This window comes from Cyrtonyx montezumae, unplaced genomic scaffold (assembly GCF_038088225.1).
Source record: "Cyrtonyx montezumae isolate F1298 unplaced genomic scaffold, pur_monq_1.0 scaffold_92, whole genome shotgun sequence".
Classification (NCBI taxonomy): Eukaryota; Metazoa; Chordata; class Aves; order Galliformes; family Odontophoridae; genus Cyrtonyx; species Cyrtonyx montezumae.
Genome location: NW_027072103.1, coordinates 52,985 through 68,784, shown reverse-complemented (window position 1 = coordinate 68,784; position 15,800 = coordinate 52,985). Strand labels below are relative to the sequence as shown.

The 15,800-nt window shown below is 65.6% G+C and overlaps 4 protein-coding genes across 7 annotated transcripts; 2 read left to right on the top strand and 2 right to left on the bottom strand.

The window, feature by feature from the left end:
• Positions 1 to 662: 662 nt before the first annotated feature.
• Positions 663 to 5,924, bottom strand: RARG (retinoic acid receptor gamma). The gene is made up of 8 exons (XM_065754669.1): positions 5,675 to 5,924; positions 3,058 to 3,206; positions 2,831 to 2,972; positions 2,325 to 2,482; positions 2,067 to 2,243; positions 1,783 to 1,987; positions 1,331 to 1,489; positions 663 to 1,180 (listed from the first exon to the last, which is right to left on the bottom strand). Exons 1-8 carry the CDS (start codon positions 5,841 to 5,843, stop codon positions 1,044 to 1,046), a joined length of 1,296 nt encoding a protein of 431 aa, XP_065610741.1. The 5' UTR covers positions 5,844 to 5,924; the 3' UTR covers positions 663 to 1,043.
• A 2,424-nt stretch (positions 5,925 to 8,348) lies between these two features.
• MFSD5 (major facilitator superfamily domain containing 5) lies at positions 8,349 to 10,658 on the top strand. The gene is made up of 2 exons (XM_065754655.1): positions 8,349 to 8,384; positions 8,919 to 10,658. Exon 2 carries the CDS (start codon positions 8,944 to 8,946, stop codon positions 10,291 to 10,293), a length of 1,350 nt encoding a protein of 449 aa, XP_065610727.1. The 5' UTR covers positions 8,349 to 8,384; positions 8,919 to 8,943; the 3' UTR covers positions 10,294 to 10,658.
• Positions 10,659 to 10,884: 226 nt separating this feature from the next.
• On the bottom strand, positions 10,885 to 11,907 carry LOC136060273 (uncharacterized). Its single transcript, XM_065754649.1, has 3 exons — positions 11,632 to 11,907; positions 11,383 to 11,491; positions 10,885 to 11,295 (listed from the first exon to the last, which is right to left on the bottom strand). Exons 1-3 carry the CDS (start codon positions 11,902 to 11,904, stop codon positions 11,018 to 11,020), a joined length of 660 nt encoding a protein of 219 aa, XP_065610721.1. The 5' UTR covers positions 11,905 to 11,907; the 3' UTR covers positions 10,885 to 11,017.
• Positions 11,908 to 12,584: 677 nt separating this feature from the next.
• SPRYD3 (SPRY domain containing 3) lies at positions 12,585 to 15,667 on the top strand. Of its 4 annotated transcripts, none has more exons than XM_065754651.1 (11): positions 12,585 to 12,670; positions 12,946 to 13,086; positions 13,155 to 13,230; positions 13,344 to 13,468; positions 13,567 to 13,702; positions 13,781 to 13,960; positions 14,181 to 14,273; positions 14,408 to 14,465; positions 14,586 to 14,705; positions 14,784 to 14,950; positions 15,268 to 15,667. In XM_065754651.1, the coding sequence occupies exons 2-11, from the start codon at positions 12,959 to 12,961 to the stop codon at positions 15,400 to 15,402; spliced, it is 1,218 nt and encodes a 405-aa protein (XP_065610723.1). In that variant the 5' UTR covers positions 12,585 to 12,670; positions 12,946 to 12,958; the 3' UTR covers positions 15,403 to 15,667. The 4 variants fall into 4 exon arrangements, with proteins under 4 accessions (XP_065610723.1, XP_065610722.1, XP_065610725.1 ...); XM_065754650.1 differs by having other exon boundaries at positions 14,181 to 14,330; XM_065754653.1 differs by lacking the exon at positions 14,586 to 14,705.
• Positions 15,668 to 15,800: the final 133 nt, after the last annotated feature.

Sequence of the window (15,800 nt, the reverse complement as noted above, 5' to 3'; positions counted from 1 at the left end):
CCCCCCGCGGGGGGGCAGCTCGGGCACGGGGTGGGGGAGGGCGGCAGGGAAGATGTAAACGCAGAGGAATAAATAACGGGGGGGGAAAGTGCTACCCCGTGGGGGGCACTCCTGTGTGTAGTGTAACAGACTGCCCCCCTGTGGCCCCAAAATGGGGGGAGGGGGGGGGAAGGTGAGGGAGAAGCTCCAGCGCTGGGTGGGAGGGGGGAGGTAAAAGAACCCCCCCCACACTCAGTGGGGCTGTGGGTAACAGACATCAGGGGGGACAATTTGGTCCCGGGGGCAATTGGGGTGCCCACCCCATTGTAAAGTTGCCCTGCGAAGGAAGAGAGGGGGCAGGGGACAGGCCCCCCCAGCATTGGGGTCTCCTATGGCTTAGGACCCCCCCCCCCACGAATTGGGGGGGGGTTGGGGGGCAGCATGTGCTCCCCCCTCTCTTTGGTCTCTATAGTGTTCTGTGCCCGTGGTGCGGGGAGGGTGGCAGGGGAGATGGGGAGTTGTCTGTCCGCCCCCCCCCAACCAGCATAGAAAAGCAGAACCCAGAAGGAGCTCCCCCCCCACCCTGGCCGTCCTCCCCATTTTATATCTATATAAAATCACCCAGCGATTAAAATGTGTCCCCTCCTCCTGCAGGGGGGGAGGGGGGGGGAGGGGGAGGGAGGGAACAGCCCTACCTGCACCTCACCCTCCCCAATACTCCCAATGGGGTGGGGCCAAGCAGGTTATGCCCACCTCCCTCCCCCATGTCTCCTCTCAAATAAATAATGGCGGGGGCACGGCTGGGGGGGCAGCGGGCAGACAGGTGGGGGGGGCAGTTTCTGCCTATTGGTGCCCTCCCCCCTCCCACAAGCACTTTGGCATGAAGCTGAGATGGGGGACAGCACACGGGGGAGGGGGGTCCCCCAGCTTAAGGCAACAGCGGCACCACGGGGACAGCCCCCCTACCCTGGGCTCTATCAGTCTGTAAAGCCCCCCCCAGAAGCAGAGCGCTGCAGGAGCAGGGGGTGGGGCAGAAGGAAGCAGAGGGGGGGCCCTCCCCCAGCCTAGGGTGACGCAGGGGCTGCAGGGGGATCCGGGGGGGGCTCCTCCTCGAACATCTCTGGGTTCTCCAGCATCTCTCGGATCAGTGGCGGCATAGGGCCTGGGATCTCCATCTTCAGCGTGATGGCACGCTCTGCGCCTGGGGGGGGCGAGGGGGGGCATGGGTCACTTCACATCACCCTAACCCCCCCCCACCAGGGCCCATCAGCCTCACGTCTCCCCCCGAATCCCCCCCCTCCCTCTCAAGCTACACCTCTCCCCCCAGAAAATAACCCTTCTCCCCCCACACCTTTTGTGCTGATCCCACGGAGGTCGGTGATCTTCATCAGCATTCGGGGGAACATATGCGGCTTTGAGGGCCGCCTCCGCCGCGCGTACACCCGCAGCGCCTCCAGCAGTGGCTCCTGCAGCCGCTCCACCTGATCCGGCTCCTCCAGGTCCTGCCGGTCTGGGGGGCGGGAGGGGGTCACACACAGCCCCACATCCCGGTAGCCCCACAGCATCCCTCCAACCCCATGGTGTCCCAGCAGTCCCACGGTGTCCTGGCAGCATGCACACCCTTTACCCTAAAGCATCTGCTTCTCACACCATCTGTCCCACAGTGGCTGCCCCGCAGGTCCTCTTCCTGCCCCACAGCACCACACCCCACATCCTCAGACCCCTTACCCCCACCTCCTGCCCTGTAACACCCCCCAACTCCCACCCCATAGCGCCACCTCCCCCCCACCCCGCTGCGCCCACCCCCGCAGATGAGGCAGATGGCGCTGAGCAGCCCGGTCTCGGTGTCGTCCATCTCCAGGGGCAGCAGTTGCCCGGCGAAGGCGAACACGAGGTCGGTGAGCGGCCCGAAGCCGGCGTTGTGCATCTGCGTGCGGTTCAGCGTCAGTCCGTCTGAGAACGTCATGGTGTCCTGCTCGGGGGTGTAGCGCGTGCAGATCCGCAGCATCTGCGGGGAGACGACCGGGGGGGCTCAGTGCCGAGCCCCGCGCACCCCACATCACCCCCCACATCTCTCCCAGGCGCACCAGGATGTCGAGGCAGGCGGCTTTGAGCAGCGTGATCTGGTCGGCGATGCTGAGCGCGGTGAAGCCTGGCAGGCGCTTGGCAAACTCTACGATCTTGATGATGCATTTCGTGGCCAACTCGCTGAACTTGTCCCACAGCCCCGGGTCCAACTGCACACGGTGCTGCGCACTCGAGCTCTGCGGGGAGAGTGGGGTGACCCATGGCCTCATGGACAGCCCCACAGCCCAATGGATGCCCCACAGTGCCCCCACACTCACCATGGTGTACTTGCCCAGCTGGCACAGCGAGGGGAAAGTCTCCTGGTGCGCTCTGCTGACCTTCTGGATCAGCTCCTCCAGCGCTGGGCTCAGCTCAGCGCCATCGGCCGCCTCCTCCTTCACCTCCTTCTTCTTCTTATTGCGGTCATTGCGCACGGCTGTTGGGGGGCATCGTGGGGACGCCATGGGGCAGCGGCTCCTGGAAGGACCCCTTGGGCATCCCCCCATAGGACTGCTCACCCCAGAGCTGTCGTCATCCCCCAGGCGCTGCTCCCCCCAGGGCACACTGGGATGATACAGGACCAGAATACTCACATACAGCACCCCATACTGCCCCAAGTGTGCACTGCCCCCAGGAGGTGTGGGGACACCTGGGCAGCCCCGATGTATCTGACAACACTGGGAACAGCCACAGAAGACACCCAGACAGCTGGGACAGCCCCAGGAAACAGTCGGCACCGCCCCCAGGGCAACAGCGGACCCCTGCCCCCCCCCATTGCTCACACCTTCCTTGGACATCCCCACATCGAAGCACTTCTGCAGGCGGCAGAACTGGCAGCGGTTGCGCGTCACCTTGTTGATCTGGCAGTTCTTGTCGCGGTGACACGTGTACACCATGTTCTTCTGGATGCTGCGGCGGAAGAACCCCTGCGAAGGGGGCAGAGAAATGGGGTGAGCGGGGGAGGAAAGGGGGGACATGGGGCCAGGATGCGATGCCCCCTGGGGCACCCACCTTGCAGCCCTCGCAGGAGCTGACCCCGTAGTGGTACCCCGAGGATTTGTCGCTGCAGACGAAGCACGGTTTGTAGACGCGCGGTGGCGGCGGTGGCGATGGAGAACTGGGAACCATCTCCTCCGAACTGCTGCTCTGTGCCGCTGAGCCTGCGGGGCACACAGTGATGTGGGGGGGCACAGAGTAATGCTCATGGGCCCCACCCCACAGGGTGGAGCCCCCACTCCTCCCCATGGCACAGAGTCCCCCACACCCCACATCATGGCACACCAGGTCTGGAGGAGTGGGGGACAGAAGATGGCGGAGGCGGTGTCAGGGGGTACAGTGCCGGTCCTGGGGTGCTCAGACTGCGGGGACAGAGCCAGGGGTCCCACTCCCCCCTCAGTGCCACCCCACGGCCATCTGCACAGCCCTGAGCACAAAGCGCTTTTTGAGGCTTTTGGGGTTTTTTTGTGTGTGTGTGTGAGTGTGTGTGTACACGTGTGTGTATGTGTTCACTGAGCATGCATTGGGTGTGCATGTGTGTGCAAGTATGCACACTGTGTGTGCGTGCACTGTGTGTGTGTGTGTGTGTGTTGGCTGAGCGTGTGCGTGAAGAGAAGGAAAGGCCGGAACTGCCGGAGTGAAGGAGCTCAGCCCAGCTTCAGTTGCTTTCCCCCCCTGCAATCACTGCCCCCTTTCCCCCCCCCACATTCCTGACATGTTCCCCCCTCCCCCCTGCAGTCCTTTATTTTGTCGGGGGGGGGGCATTCTTGAAAAAGCCAGGGGGGAACTCCCGCCTCCTCCATGGTCACCCGACAACAAACAGCCACCCCCCCCACCCCCCCATCATGAAACCCAACCGCAGCCGCAGGCACGCACCACACCCTGCGCACCCCCGCGCAGGCGCAGCGCCCACGGGATGGGGGGGGGGGGGGCACCTCCAGGGGGTGTCCCATTCCAGGGGAGGGGATTCTGAGTCAGAGCGGGAGGGGAGGTCCTGCTCTGGGGGATGGTTCTGGTGTGGTTTTTTTTGGGGGGGGAGGGAGTTGATCCCCTAGGGGGGTTTCCAAGGAGGGATTCTGCTTCCAAGGGGGTTTCACATGCCAGGGGGCTTTGCTCCAATGGGGGGGGGGTTGTACTAGGGGTGTCCCCTGAATCTGGGACGGAGTAGAAAGGGCGGCATGGAGCGCCGCAGCTCTTTGCGCCTCTGTTTCCCCACTCAGAGTAAGATTCCCCCCTTTATTCTGAGCAGTACCAACACTGCCTCTCCCCTCTCCCCCTGCCCTTGGGTGCAGGGGAGGTGGGGGCAGCCCCATGGCAGTTAACATCATAGGGAACTGCTGAAACCCCCCCACATCACCACCACAGTCCGTGGGGCTCTGCACCCCCTGCACTCCCCCTACACAACTGCCCCCCCCCTCGCCCTGAAGAAGGGGGTGAAGTTCAGCACCCCCCAACCCCATGAAAAGGGGACATTGGGGCCCGGGCAGGTGTGTGAGTCCCACATTGAAGTGCTCCGCACGCCCTACACTCACCCCATACACTCCCGCATGCTCTCACCCTGTTCACCCCCACACACCCCTCATTCGCACACCCCATGCTCACATCCCACGTTTCCACACCCTCCCACATCACACACACACACACACAACCGGTTTCCACACCCCCCACGTCACCATCACACGGGACTCGGTCACACACACACACACAGCCCGGACTGGTGTCACTGACACTCAGACACAGCCACTCACACTCAGTGTCACACTCACAGGGACGCAGCCGTCACAGCTCCCACCACTCTGTCACACACACCCTGAGGGTGACACACTCGCACCACCACCTCACAATCATCACACACACACCCGCTCTCACAACACTCACACGGTCACAGCCCCTCGCGGCTCTCACAACAGCACGCAGCTCACAGTGTCACCGCGCGGCTCTTACACCAACACTTTCACACACTCACACTCACAGCCTCGCGGCCCCATCAGCCGCACACACCCACACCCACTCGCACAACCTTTGCACACACGCGGTCACACCCCTCACAACTCTCACCCCCCCACAAAAGACACACACGGAATCACAGCCGCCGCTCCCGCACACACACTCACGCACCAGGACCCACACTCGCACCGTCTCACACTCAGCCGCTCTCGCACACGCGCTCTCACGCTCACTGCCGCTCTCCCCCCGCACTGACTCACCCCGCCCCGCCCCACTCTGAATCACGGCCCCGGGCGGCCCCGCGGGCCCGGGCGGCCCCGCACCAACACGAAGGGCCGGGCCGGGCCGGGCCGGGCCGGGCCGCCCCCGCAATGAACCCCCCAAGGGCCGAGCCCTCCCCTTCCACAGCCCACCCCTCCCGGTCCCCCCCCAGAGCCACCGCTTGGGTCTCGAACCCGCGACGTCCGGATCCCACCTCTGCGCGATCCGCCCCACCCGCCCGGGTCTCGCACCCGCGTACCCAAAACCCCCGACCCCGGGCGCGGCCCCGGCTCCGCTCAACCTTCCCCCCACCGTGGCCGCACCCCCTCAGCGCGGACCCCCTTCACCCCCTCCCGGGTCTCGAACCCGCGGCGCCGCCGGCGCCCTCCCGTCCCGCCCGCCCCTCCCGTCCCACGGTACGCACCGTGCGGGGCGGCGGTGGGCCAGGCGCAGGGCAGAGCCCCGCAGGGCAGAGCCCCGCAGCGCGGCCCGTAGCGCGGCCCGCAGCCCGCCTTCCGCAGCGCGCAGGCCCCGCGGTTGGTCACGTCGTGCAGCCGCCGCGGGACCGTCAGAGCCTCCACGCAGTCGTACATGGTCCCGCGCACCCACCGGAGCCACGCGGCGCGGGACGGCCCCGCGGCGGCTGCGGCCCCAACCGGGCACGGCCCCGCCACGGCGGAGCCGCGGAGAGACCGCCCCGGGGTAGGGGGCGGGGATTACGGGGACGTGGGGGGGGGGTGGGGACAGGGAGAGGGAGGGGGCGTGGGACGGGGCGGGGGGACGTGCACGCGAGGACGTGGACGTACGGAGGGATGGACTCGGGCCGGAGGACGCGAGAACGTGGGGATGGGGGGAGTGGAGGCCGTGGGGACGGGGTGCGGCTACGCAGCGTGGGACATGGAGACGGGGATGTGAGGGGACACGGACACGGGGGCACAGTGTGGAACAAGGGCTTGGGGACACAGAGGGACGCGGGGACTTCAACGTGGGGAGCCTGGGCATGGGGACATTGCCGCGGTATGACATGGGCACGGACATAGATGGACGTGGGGGACACAGACATGGTGTGACACGTCTGTAGGACACGGCCACGTGGAGTGTGACACCGGGACATGACATGAGGGGAGGACGGGGACAAGGACTGCAGGTGCTTTGTGACATGGGGACACACGGACATGGAAAAAGACACGAGTGCTGTGCGTGTCTATGTGTCCCCCCCGTGTCCTCTGTCCACCCACTGTCCCCATCTCCATGCTGTCATGTCCCCCGTGTACCCCCACGCATGGCACAGCACAGCTATGGCGCTGCATGATGTTGGATGATGTTGCATGACACTGCATGGCATTGCACGGCATTGTGCAGCGCTGCATGGCATTGCACACGAGCCAGCTGTGCATGCCTCCACCATGGCCGTCACACTCTTTTGCACAGCGTGGCACGCCTGTGCACACCCCCAGCCCCCGGGGCGTGGCGGGACAGGGGTGTTGTGCTGGGGCCCCACTGCTGCAGCACAGAACAAAGCCCCCATTGAGCACGGGCGTTTCCACCCCAATTTTTTTCCATGATCACATTCCCCCCCTCCCCCCAACCCCCCGCCTGGGGAAGGGGGGTCAGGGAGGAGTGCCACATGCGTGCCTCACACTCGCATGTATGTGGGAATCAATGCACACGCCTATAGAGGGCTGGCGCTCTCCTCACACACTTGCACACCTGTGCCCATGTTGGCACAGACACAGCTGTGCAGGGGTGTCCTGTGTCCCCTGTGCCCCCCACTCCTTTCAGAACACTGCCTCTATGCCTCTGCTTCTCTTGCCCCCCGTGTCCCACTTTGTGCCCCACATCCTCCATATCCCCAGTGTTCCTTCTGTCCCCTGTGCCCCATATCCCCACCGTCCCCATCTCCTGTGTCCCCACTACACCTGAAGTTCCCATATCCCTCTATATCCTTCCATCTCCCCCCACATACCCCCGGGTCCCTGTGCCCCTCGTCTCCATGACCCCACAGTCTGTTGTCCCCACGTGCTGCTCCCCCCCTCCCAGGGCCACCGCACAGGTGGGGGTCACCCGAGGACAATGTAGAGGGGGCGGAGACAGCAGCCTCCCTCCCTGGCTGCGTGCACGCGTGGGCACACCCACGTGAACCCCCCCCCCCCCCTTCCCCGGCTGAGTCCCCCCCACTGAGCCGGCTTTGGGCTATAAATACATAAATACCGGAGGGGGCACTGGGAAGGGGGCAGCACCATGGGGCTGGCGTGGCACGGACAGCGGCTGCACAATCCCCCCTGTCCTCTGTGCGTTCCCCCGGGGGTGCCCCCCTGCTGCTATCCCCCGTATTGCTCCCCCCAATGTTGTCCCCCCCCCTGCTGCCACCCTTCGGGTCCCCTTCCCTCTTGCGCACCCCCATTCTGTCACCCCCAGTATTGTGCCCCCCCCTATTGTCCCTCCCCCTGCTGCCACCCTCCAGGTCCCCTCCCCTGCTGTCACCCCACCTACTGCCCCCTTCCCTGCTGTCCCCCCCCACTCTGTCACCCCCCTTGCTGCCCCCCCTGTGGCTGCTGCCTCAGGTGCCCCTCTCCCTGCTGTCACCCCCCTTGCTGCCCTTCTCCCTGTGCCCCCCAAACCTGTCCCCCCCCATGCTGTTCCCCCTCGGGGCACTGCCCCCAGTGCCCCCCTTGCAGCCCCCCCGCTCCCCGCCGGCCCCGGCCCAGCATCAAGTGACGCCCCACCCCCGGAAGGTGAGTGAGGGAAAGTGAGGCGCGGGACGGGGACGGGGGGGCAATTGCACGAGGACTGCGGCATTTGCTCCGGGGTGGGGCATCTGCGTCAGCACTGGGGCAACTGCGCAAGGAGCGGAGCAGCTGCGCCGGGTGTTTGTCCCCAAAGGCAATTTGTGCGAGGACCGGGGTGGCTGCGTAGTTTCTGGGGGCAGCTGCACGAGGCGCTCGCCCCGGGCTGAGCAATGTGCACGAGGACCGGGGCAACTGCGCGGCCCCGCGACCCCGGGCACGGCCGGATCCGAGACCCTATCACGTGATGGCCGCCAAGATGGCGGCGCCCACGGCGGCGCCCGGCGGAAGCGGAAGTGGGTGCGTGGAGGCGGCGGCGCGCGGCCGCTTCCCCCCACGGAGGGGCAGGTGGGGCTCTGTGAGGTGCTGTGGGGATATCTCTGGGGTTGTGGGGAGGCCTTCGGGGCGCTGGGGGGGTTCTGCGCGGCTCTGCGGGATGCTGTGGGGACAGGGGAGGTCTCTGACGTGCTTCGGGTGTTCTGGGACTCTGTGGTGTTCTGTGGGGCCAGAGGGAGTCCTATGAGGCTGCGCGTGGTCCTGTGGGGCCTTAAATGGCACTAAGGGGACGAGGATTGTCTGTGGGGCCGGGAGGGACCACGTGGGGACCAGGGCTGTGGGAGCAGCCTCTCTGTGGGGCAGGGAGGGAGGGAGCGGTTCTGGGGATGTATAGTGCTGAGTGTGGGGAGTGAGCACCAGCGTTGTTTGGGGTCATTGTGTGGGGCGTGTAGTATGTGTGGAGTTGGGGACACATGGGACGAGCTGTAGAGATGACGGGGGCACTGCAGGGTATCTGTGGGCACTCTCAGCACATGGTGCTGCAGACCCCCAGGGCTGCCTTCCTTGGCCCTGCTCCTCTCTCCACTGACCACCTCATTTCTGCAGCCCCCGGGATGCCCGGCCCGGCACCATGCTGCTCGCCGCCTACGCCTCCCTCGTCGCACTGCTGGTGGCCACGCTGGGCCTGGAGCTGTTTTCCCGCCGCACCAGTGCTGTCACCACCGCCACCAACCCGGCCTTTGCCCGCTTCCAGCACCGCTTCCTGTGCGCCTACCTGCCTGCGCTGGCGGCCGATTGGCTGCAGGGCCCCTACCTGTACAAGTTGTACCACCACTACCGCTTTATGGAGGGACAGATCGCCATCCTCTATGTCTGCGGCTTCGCCTCGGCCGTGCTGCTTGGACCCCCAGCTGCCTCACTGGTGGACCGCCTGGGCCGGCGTATGTCCTGTGTGCTGTTCTCGCTGAGCTGCGCCGCGTGCTGCCTCACCAAGCTGTCCCGGGACTACTTGGTGCTGGCAGTTGGGCGTGTGCTGGGTGGGCTGGCTACCGCGCTGCTGTTCTCGGCCTTTGAGGCGTGGTACGTGCATGAGCACATGGAGCGGCACGACTTCCCCGCCGAGTGGCTGGCCGGCACCTTCGCACGGGCAGCTTTCTGGAACAATGTGCTGGCCGTGGGGGCCGGCGTGGTGGCCACTGCCCTGGCTGAGTGGCTGGGGCTCAGCCCGGTGGCCCCATTCGTGGCAGCCATCCCACTGCTGGTGCTGGCAGCTGTGCTGGCACTGAAGGACTGGGAGGAGAACCACGGTCCGCCACGCGCACTGGCCAAGACATGTGGGGATGGGCTGCGCTGCCTGCTGGCCGATGGGCGCGTGCTGCTGCTGGGCACCGTGCAGGCGCTCTTTGAGAGCGTTGTCTACATCTTCATCTTCCTCTGGACGCCGGTGCTGGACCCACATGGACCCCCGCTGGGCATTGTCTTCTCCAGCTTCATGGCAGCCAGCATGCTGGGCTCGGCGCTGCAGCGTGTGGCTGTGTCGGCGCGGTACCGCTTGCAGCCCGTGCACCTGCTGGCGCTGGCTGTGCTGTTGGCCTTCCTCGCACTCTTCATGCTCACCTTCTCCACAGGGCCTGGGCAGGAGAGCCCGGCCGAGTCCTTTGCCGCCTTCCTGCTGCTCGAGCTGGCCTGCGGGTTCTACTTCCCCTCCATGGGTTTCCTGCGGCGCAAAGTGATCCCTGAGAAGGAGCGCGCCGGCGTGCTGCACTGGTTCCGCGTGCCACTCAACCTGCTGGCCTGCCTGGGGCTGCTGCTGCTGCACGGCAGCGACCATCGCAGCGGCACACGCAGCATCTTTGCTCTCTGTGCTGCACTGATGCTGCTGGCGCTGCTTGCCGTCGGCCGCCTCTTTGCCATTGGCCGTCATGACCCAGAGCTGCGGCTGCCACCCCCCCAGGTTACCCCAGAGGGACCTGATCTGTGAGGAATGAGGTGGAGAGGCGGTCCTCCTCTGGGAGGCAGGAATGCAGCACAGGGGGATGAGCGACCCCTTTGCACCTTAGCAACCATCTCTTTGCTTTATAAAGAAAATAAAGTGTTTCTGTAGAGCTGCACAACCTTTTCTGGGGGGGGAATAAGGTGGGGTTTGCTGTTTGGTACCATGTTTCCATCCCATGCTCAACGCCCCCCTGGGACACTACAGTCCCTGGACCCCCAGTGAGTACCCACGTGGGAGGTAGGTGTTCCCTCCTTCCTGGGGCCACACATGGGTCCGAGCTAATTGTTGCAGTGGGGATGACCTCAGGGCAGTGCAAATGTTGCTCATCACTGCCCAAACTGATGGGGAGCACAAGTCTTCAGTGCTGCACCCCATTGCGTGGGGTCCCCACGCAAGCTCCAGAAACACTGCAGTGGATGGAACAAATACACTTTTACTGTGCTGTTGCTGTTTTTTAGCATAAAATGACCAGAAAAAGCAAGGTTGTCCCACTGGCACATTCCTGTTCCCACCCCACCTCAATCCCATCCTGCCCCTATTCCCTCCCAATCCTATTGGGAAAAAAGAGATCCATCCCATCCCAATCCTATTCCTACCCCGATCTCATCCCATTCCTGTTCCCGTTGCCACTCCAATCCCATTCTCATCCCAATCCCATGCCTACCAACACTGCCATCCCAACCCCAAACCCACCTCCACCCCCGCCGCCCTACAGCTGCTGCAGCAGGGCGAACACCTCGGGGTCGAGCTGTGCGGGACGCAGGCAGTCGCGCAGGCGGTGGGCCGTGGCCGCAGCTCCCTCCCGCCGCCGCCACTCACGCAGCATCTCGAAGCTGCAGAGCGCGGCGCGGTGCGGATTGTTCTCACGGATCTGTTCCAGGCGGCAGCGCTGCAGCCCCAGGCACAGCACACCAACCTCCTGCCACTCGTGGCCCAGCAGCTGGGCCACCCGCAGCAGGTCCCGCTCTGACAGCAGGCGCCCGGCACCTGTGGGCACCCACGGGGATGTCAGTGGGGGACGCGGACCTCGCCCCAACCCCCTCCTCCCACCGCCACGTCCCAAAGGGGCCTCACCACATCCTGATGGGTCCGTGGTGGTGTCCTGAGCGCGGCCACCGGCGTCCGGAGGGCCACCAACGACATCCCGAGGGCCAACCGCTTCCCGAGAGCCGACTCGGGCCACCTGAGGACCACCACCAGTGTCCGGAGGGCCGCCACCGGCAACATAAGTCAACTCAAGGGCCACCGAGGGCCACCACCTTCCCGAGCAGCACCGAGGGAGGGCATTCCACGCACAACTGACAGCGGCCCCACGGCACCCACCTCTCCGGGGTCGGCGGCGGCCCCGTCCGCTCCGGGCAGGTGGTACTGCAGGATGAGGTCGTGGCGGGGCAGGCGGCGCAGGACCGCGGCGGCCACGTGCAGCGCGCGGCCGGGGAAGTGCTGCAGCAGCATGGAGCAGAGCTCGGGGCGCGAGGCCGCCTGCAGCCGCGACAGAGGCAGCTGCTCTTCCAGGAGGTACTTGAACGTCTGGAACTGCTCCTCCGACAGCGCCCGCTGCAGCCCCAGCAGCACCTCACGCTCCGTGGCGGCCATAGAGCGTCGGTGGGGGGGTCGAGCTGGAGGGGGTGGGTCACGCGGTGCCCCCCGTCTGGGAGCGCTCACCCGGCCGCCACCCGCCGTCCCCGCCTCCCCTCACCACGCTTCCGCTCACCGCGACTTTCCCGCCGATATCAGCGAGTGGTTACCATGGCGCCGGGGGCGGGGCCCCTGGGGGGCGGGCGTGGCGACGTGGGCGGGGCTTGTGTCTGATCGTGGCGCTGCCTCGCGCAGAGGGGGCGGGGCCGCGCTGCGCCCGCTCTGTTGATGCAGGTGGGTCAGAGCCACGGGGTGGTTGGGATGGGAGGGATCTTAAAGCCCATCAAACTGTGCCGTGGTCCGACAGCCATCCTCGGATACCGCTGCCCTATTCTGGGGGTCCCCTGGGGGAGCACCACCCCGGGCGCCGCCGCTCGCTGGTCCACCCCGCTATCCCCCACTTCCGGTCACCACCAGGGGGGGTGCCCCGCCCTCAGTGCAGAGTGCAGTGCCCCGTCCCGCCGCCAGGCGGCGCCCTCCCCACCCTGCGCCGGAGCTGGGTCACTTGTTTCCTCCTCCGCCGCTCGCTCTCCCCGCCCGGCCCCGCCTCCCGATTTCGATTGGCTCATCCTGCCGTCCATCGGCAGGAGACGTCACGATTGGCGAAAATGGGGCGGGAAGAGGGGAGTGGCAGAGGAGGCGGAAGTGCGGTGCGAAGTCCCGGATGTGAGGGGGCGGCGGGGCCGGGGCGGCCGCGGCGGAGCCCATGGCGACGGTGGCGGCGGTGAGAAGGACCGGAATGGCCACGGGGTCCAGGATGCCGTGAGGGGGTGGGAGATGAGGCAGGGACGGGGACATGAGGTGGATTTGGGGCGGCCGTGGTGGTATACGGGACCTCACGGTCATCGCTGTGGGGATTTGCAGCGCCCGTGGAGGAGGTGGGGCGCCCATAGCGGAATATGGGGCTCCCGGGGCGTTAGGGTCCCAAGGAAGATGTGGGGCGCCCATAGAGAACGGGACAGCGCGGGACGGGTCGGAGCTCACGGCGCTGCTCCGCAGGTGGCTCGGCGCCATGGATGACCTCCGCCTGCACTACCGCTTCCTGAGCTGGCGGCGGCGGATCCGCGAGATCCGCGAGGTGCGCGCCGTGCGCTACCAGGAGCGTGCCAGGCACGTGCTGGTGGACGGGGACACGCTCAGGTGGGGGCGGTGCTGCTGGGGGGGGGGGGCGCGATGTGACACCAAGTGACCTGCCTGTGTGCCCCTAGCTACCACGGGGACTCGGGCGAGGTGGGCTGCTACGTGGCACCGCGGCCGCTAACGCGGGACAACAACTACTTCGAGGTAAGGGGGGACTGCAGCGCCGCCAGGGGTCCCCATTTTCATCAACTCATTGTCACTGGGAGTCCCCATCCCAGCGTGGGTTCCTGTGCCACGCAGCCACGGTGTCCCTGCAGGTGTCCATCGTGGACAGTGGGGTGCGCGGTGCCATCGCGGTGGGTCTGGTGCCACAGCACTACAGCCTGGAGCACCCCCCTGGGTGGCTGCCTGGCTCGGTGGCGTTCCACGCCGATGACGGCAAGTGAGTGAGCACCGTGGGGGGATGGGGGGGATGTGTATGTTCAGGGGGATGGGGGGCAGGGATTCTGTGCCATCGCACCCCTCCCTCCCACCCCCCAGGCTGTACAGCGGCCGTGCCAAAGGGCGGCAGTTCGGCACCAAGTGCAGCTCTGGTGATCGCATCGGCTGCGGCATTGAGCGCATCTCCTTTGAGGTGCAGACGGCACAGGTCTTCTTCACCAAGAACGGGAAAAGGGTGAGAGCCCCACCAACACCAGAGCCCCATCTCCACCCATCCCCCACCGCCACTGACCTCCAGCTCTGTGCCCCGCAGGTGGGCTGCTCGGCCATGCCGCTGTCCCCTGAGGGGCTGTTCCCGGCAGTGGGGCTGCATTCGCTGGGGGAGGAGGTGCGGCTGCACCTGCGTGCGGCACTGGAGGACGACAGCGTGATGATGGTGGACAGCCATGAGGAGGAGTGGGGCCGTCTGCATGATGTGCGCGCCTGTGGCACGGTGAGCGCCCCATGGTGGGGGGTGCACAGCCCCATAGGGTTGCAGGTCCAGCCCTGCAGCAGGACAAGCCTGGCCACAGAGCAGGGTGTGTTCCTGGCCCCCGTCTTAGTGGGGGGGCCTGTGGGGATGTCCCGTCCTCCCTTTAGGATCCCCGTGTTCCTCTCCCACTGAACTCATTGCTCTCTTTGCCCTCTGTGCCCACTCTTTTCCTCCACCATAGCTGCTGGAGTATGTGGGGAAGGGGAAGAGCATCGTGGACGTGGGGCTGGCACAGGCACGGCGCCCACTCAGCACCCGCAGCCATTACTTCGAGGTGGAGATTGTGGACCCAGGCGAGAAGTGCTACATCGCGCTGGGTCTGGCACGCAAGGTGGGGGGCTGGGGGGCAGGGGATCCCACTGTGTGCCCCCCCAGCACGAGGCCTGATGGTTCTTTGTCCTGTCATAGGATTACCCCAAAAACCGGCACCCTGGCTGGAGCAGGGGCTCGGTGGCGTACCATGCGGGTTAGTAGTCCCTGCTCCCCCCCACAGCCCTAGGGCTTTTGGGGTGGGGGATGGGGATGTGGAAGGGATGGATGCAAAGGACGAGGTTCTGTGACTGTCGCCTCCCCCCCCACCCCACAGATGATGGGAAGATCTTCCACGGCAGTGGGGTGGGGGACCCGTTTGGCCCCCGCTGCTACAAAGGGGACACGATGGGCTGCGGCATCATGTTCCCCCGTGACTACAGCCTGGACAGCGAAGGTGGGTGGGGGGCTCTGGGACCCCCCCCCGGCTGAGCTTGGGGTGACCCCCCCCCATTTCATGTCCTCTCCCCCCCAGGTGACAGCGATGAGCAGTGTGACACAGCTTTGCCCACACGGCGTGTGCGCAATGTCACATATGTGAGCCCCGAGGATGAGGAAGAAGAAGAAGAGGAGGAGGAGGAGGAGGAGGAGGAAGACGAGGGGGGGGGCACAGAGCAGGAGCGCGGTGGCACCAAAGTGGTGGTGAGTGGGGGCTGGCTTGCTTTAATTATTGTTTCTGAGGGGTGGTGACATCAGTCCCCTTCACACCAGAGCTGTCTGTCTGTGGGGCACAGGGGGGTTGGGGAAATCACTGCATCAATCTGTAGAGCCGTGAACCACCACCCCCATGACCCCTACAGCCACACACTTGCCTTAAAGCCTGTGGGTTGGGGGGTGGGCACACCCTCTTTTATTTTTTGGAAGGGGGGGCGGGGCAGGGTGGTACTGGCCCCCATCTGAGGGGCACAGCGCTCTGGGCACCCTTATTCCCCTCCCTCTTGCACAAACACCCCCCCCAGGTGTTCTTCACACGCAATGGGCAGATCATTGGTAAGAAGGAGGCGCGGGTGCCGCCGGGGGGGTACTTCCCCACTGTGGGAATGCTGAGCAGCGGTGAGAAGGTGAAGGTGGACCTGCACCCCCTCAGTGGGTAAGGGGGGGGGGGGGGCACACCCCTCGCACTTTAATTCCCCCCCCCCAATGGAACTCCCTCTCTGTGTTGGTGGGGTTTCCTGTTCTGTCCCTCCCCCACCACCCTGGGAAGAGGGGAGCAAGTTATTATGCCCCCCCCCATTGTTGTCCCCATTTTGCTGAATGTAATGCACCCCTCAAGGGTGGGGTGCTGGAGGGAGGCAGTGCCCCCCCCCGTTTGCCAATGCACAGCTCTGTGCCCCCCCCCCCAATAAAGTATGTATCAGAGCTGCTCTCGCTCCTTTGTGACAGAGTGCTCCTGCCCCAGTGCTCCTGCCCCCCCTAACCCCCCCAAGTAACATGCCCATATCTGGGTGCTGCCTTCCCCCCCATTATAACGCTGTCCACCCCAATACACTAT

Bases quoted from the DNA above. Each gene is read 5' to 3' on its own strand.
- SPRYD3 (XM_065754650.1), top strand. From the start codon at position 12,959: ATGGATGACCTCCGCCTGCACTACCGCTTCCTGAGCTGGCGGCGGCGG. The intron at 13,087-13,154 runs GTGGGGGCGGTG...GTGTGCCCCTAG, and splicing joins GTGGACGGGGACACGCTCAG to CTACCACGGGGACTCGGGCG. The intron at 14,331-14,407 runs GTGGGGGGCTGG...GTCCTGTCATAG, and splicing joins CGCTGGGTCTGGCACGCAAG to GATTACCCCAAAAACCGGCA.
- MFSD5 (XM_065754655.1), top strand. From the start codon at position 8,944: ATGCTGCTCGCCGCCTACGCCTCCCTCGTCGCACTGCTGGTGGCCACG.
- RARG (XM_065754669.1), bottom strand. From the start codon at position 5,843: ATGTACGACTGCGTGGAGGCTCTGACGGTCCCGCGGCGGCTGCACGAC. The intron at 2,244-2,324 runs GTGAGTGTGGGG...CTCTCCCCGCAG, and splicing joins AGCTGGGCAAGTACACCATG to AGCTCGAGTGCGCAGCACCG. The intron at 1,490-1,782 runs GTGGGCGCAGCG...CCCGCCCCCCAG, and splicing joins CATCTGCCTCATCTGCGGGG to ACCGGCAGGACCTGGAGGAG.
- LOC136060273 (XM_065754649.1), bottom strand. From the start codon at position 11,904: ATGGCCGCCACGGAGCGTGAGGTGCTGCTGGGGCTGCAGCGGGCGCTG. The intron at 11,492-11,631 runs GTGGGTGCCGTG...GGTGGTCCTCAG, and splicing joins CCGCCGCCGACCCCGGAGAG to GTGGCCCGAGTCGGCTCTCG. The intron at 11,296-11,382 runs GTGAGGCCCCTT...GGGTGCCCACAG, and splicing joins CACGGACCCATCAGGATGTG to GTGCCGGGCGCCTGCTGTCA.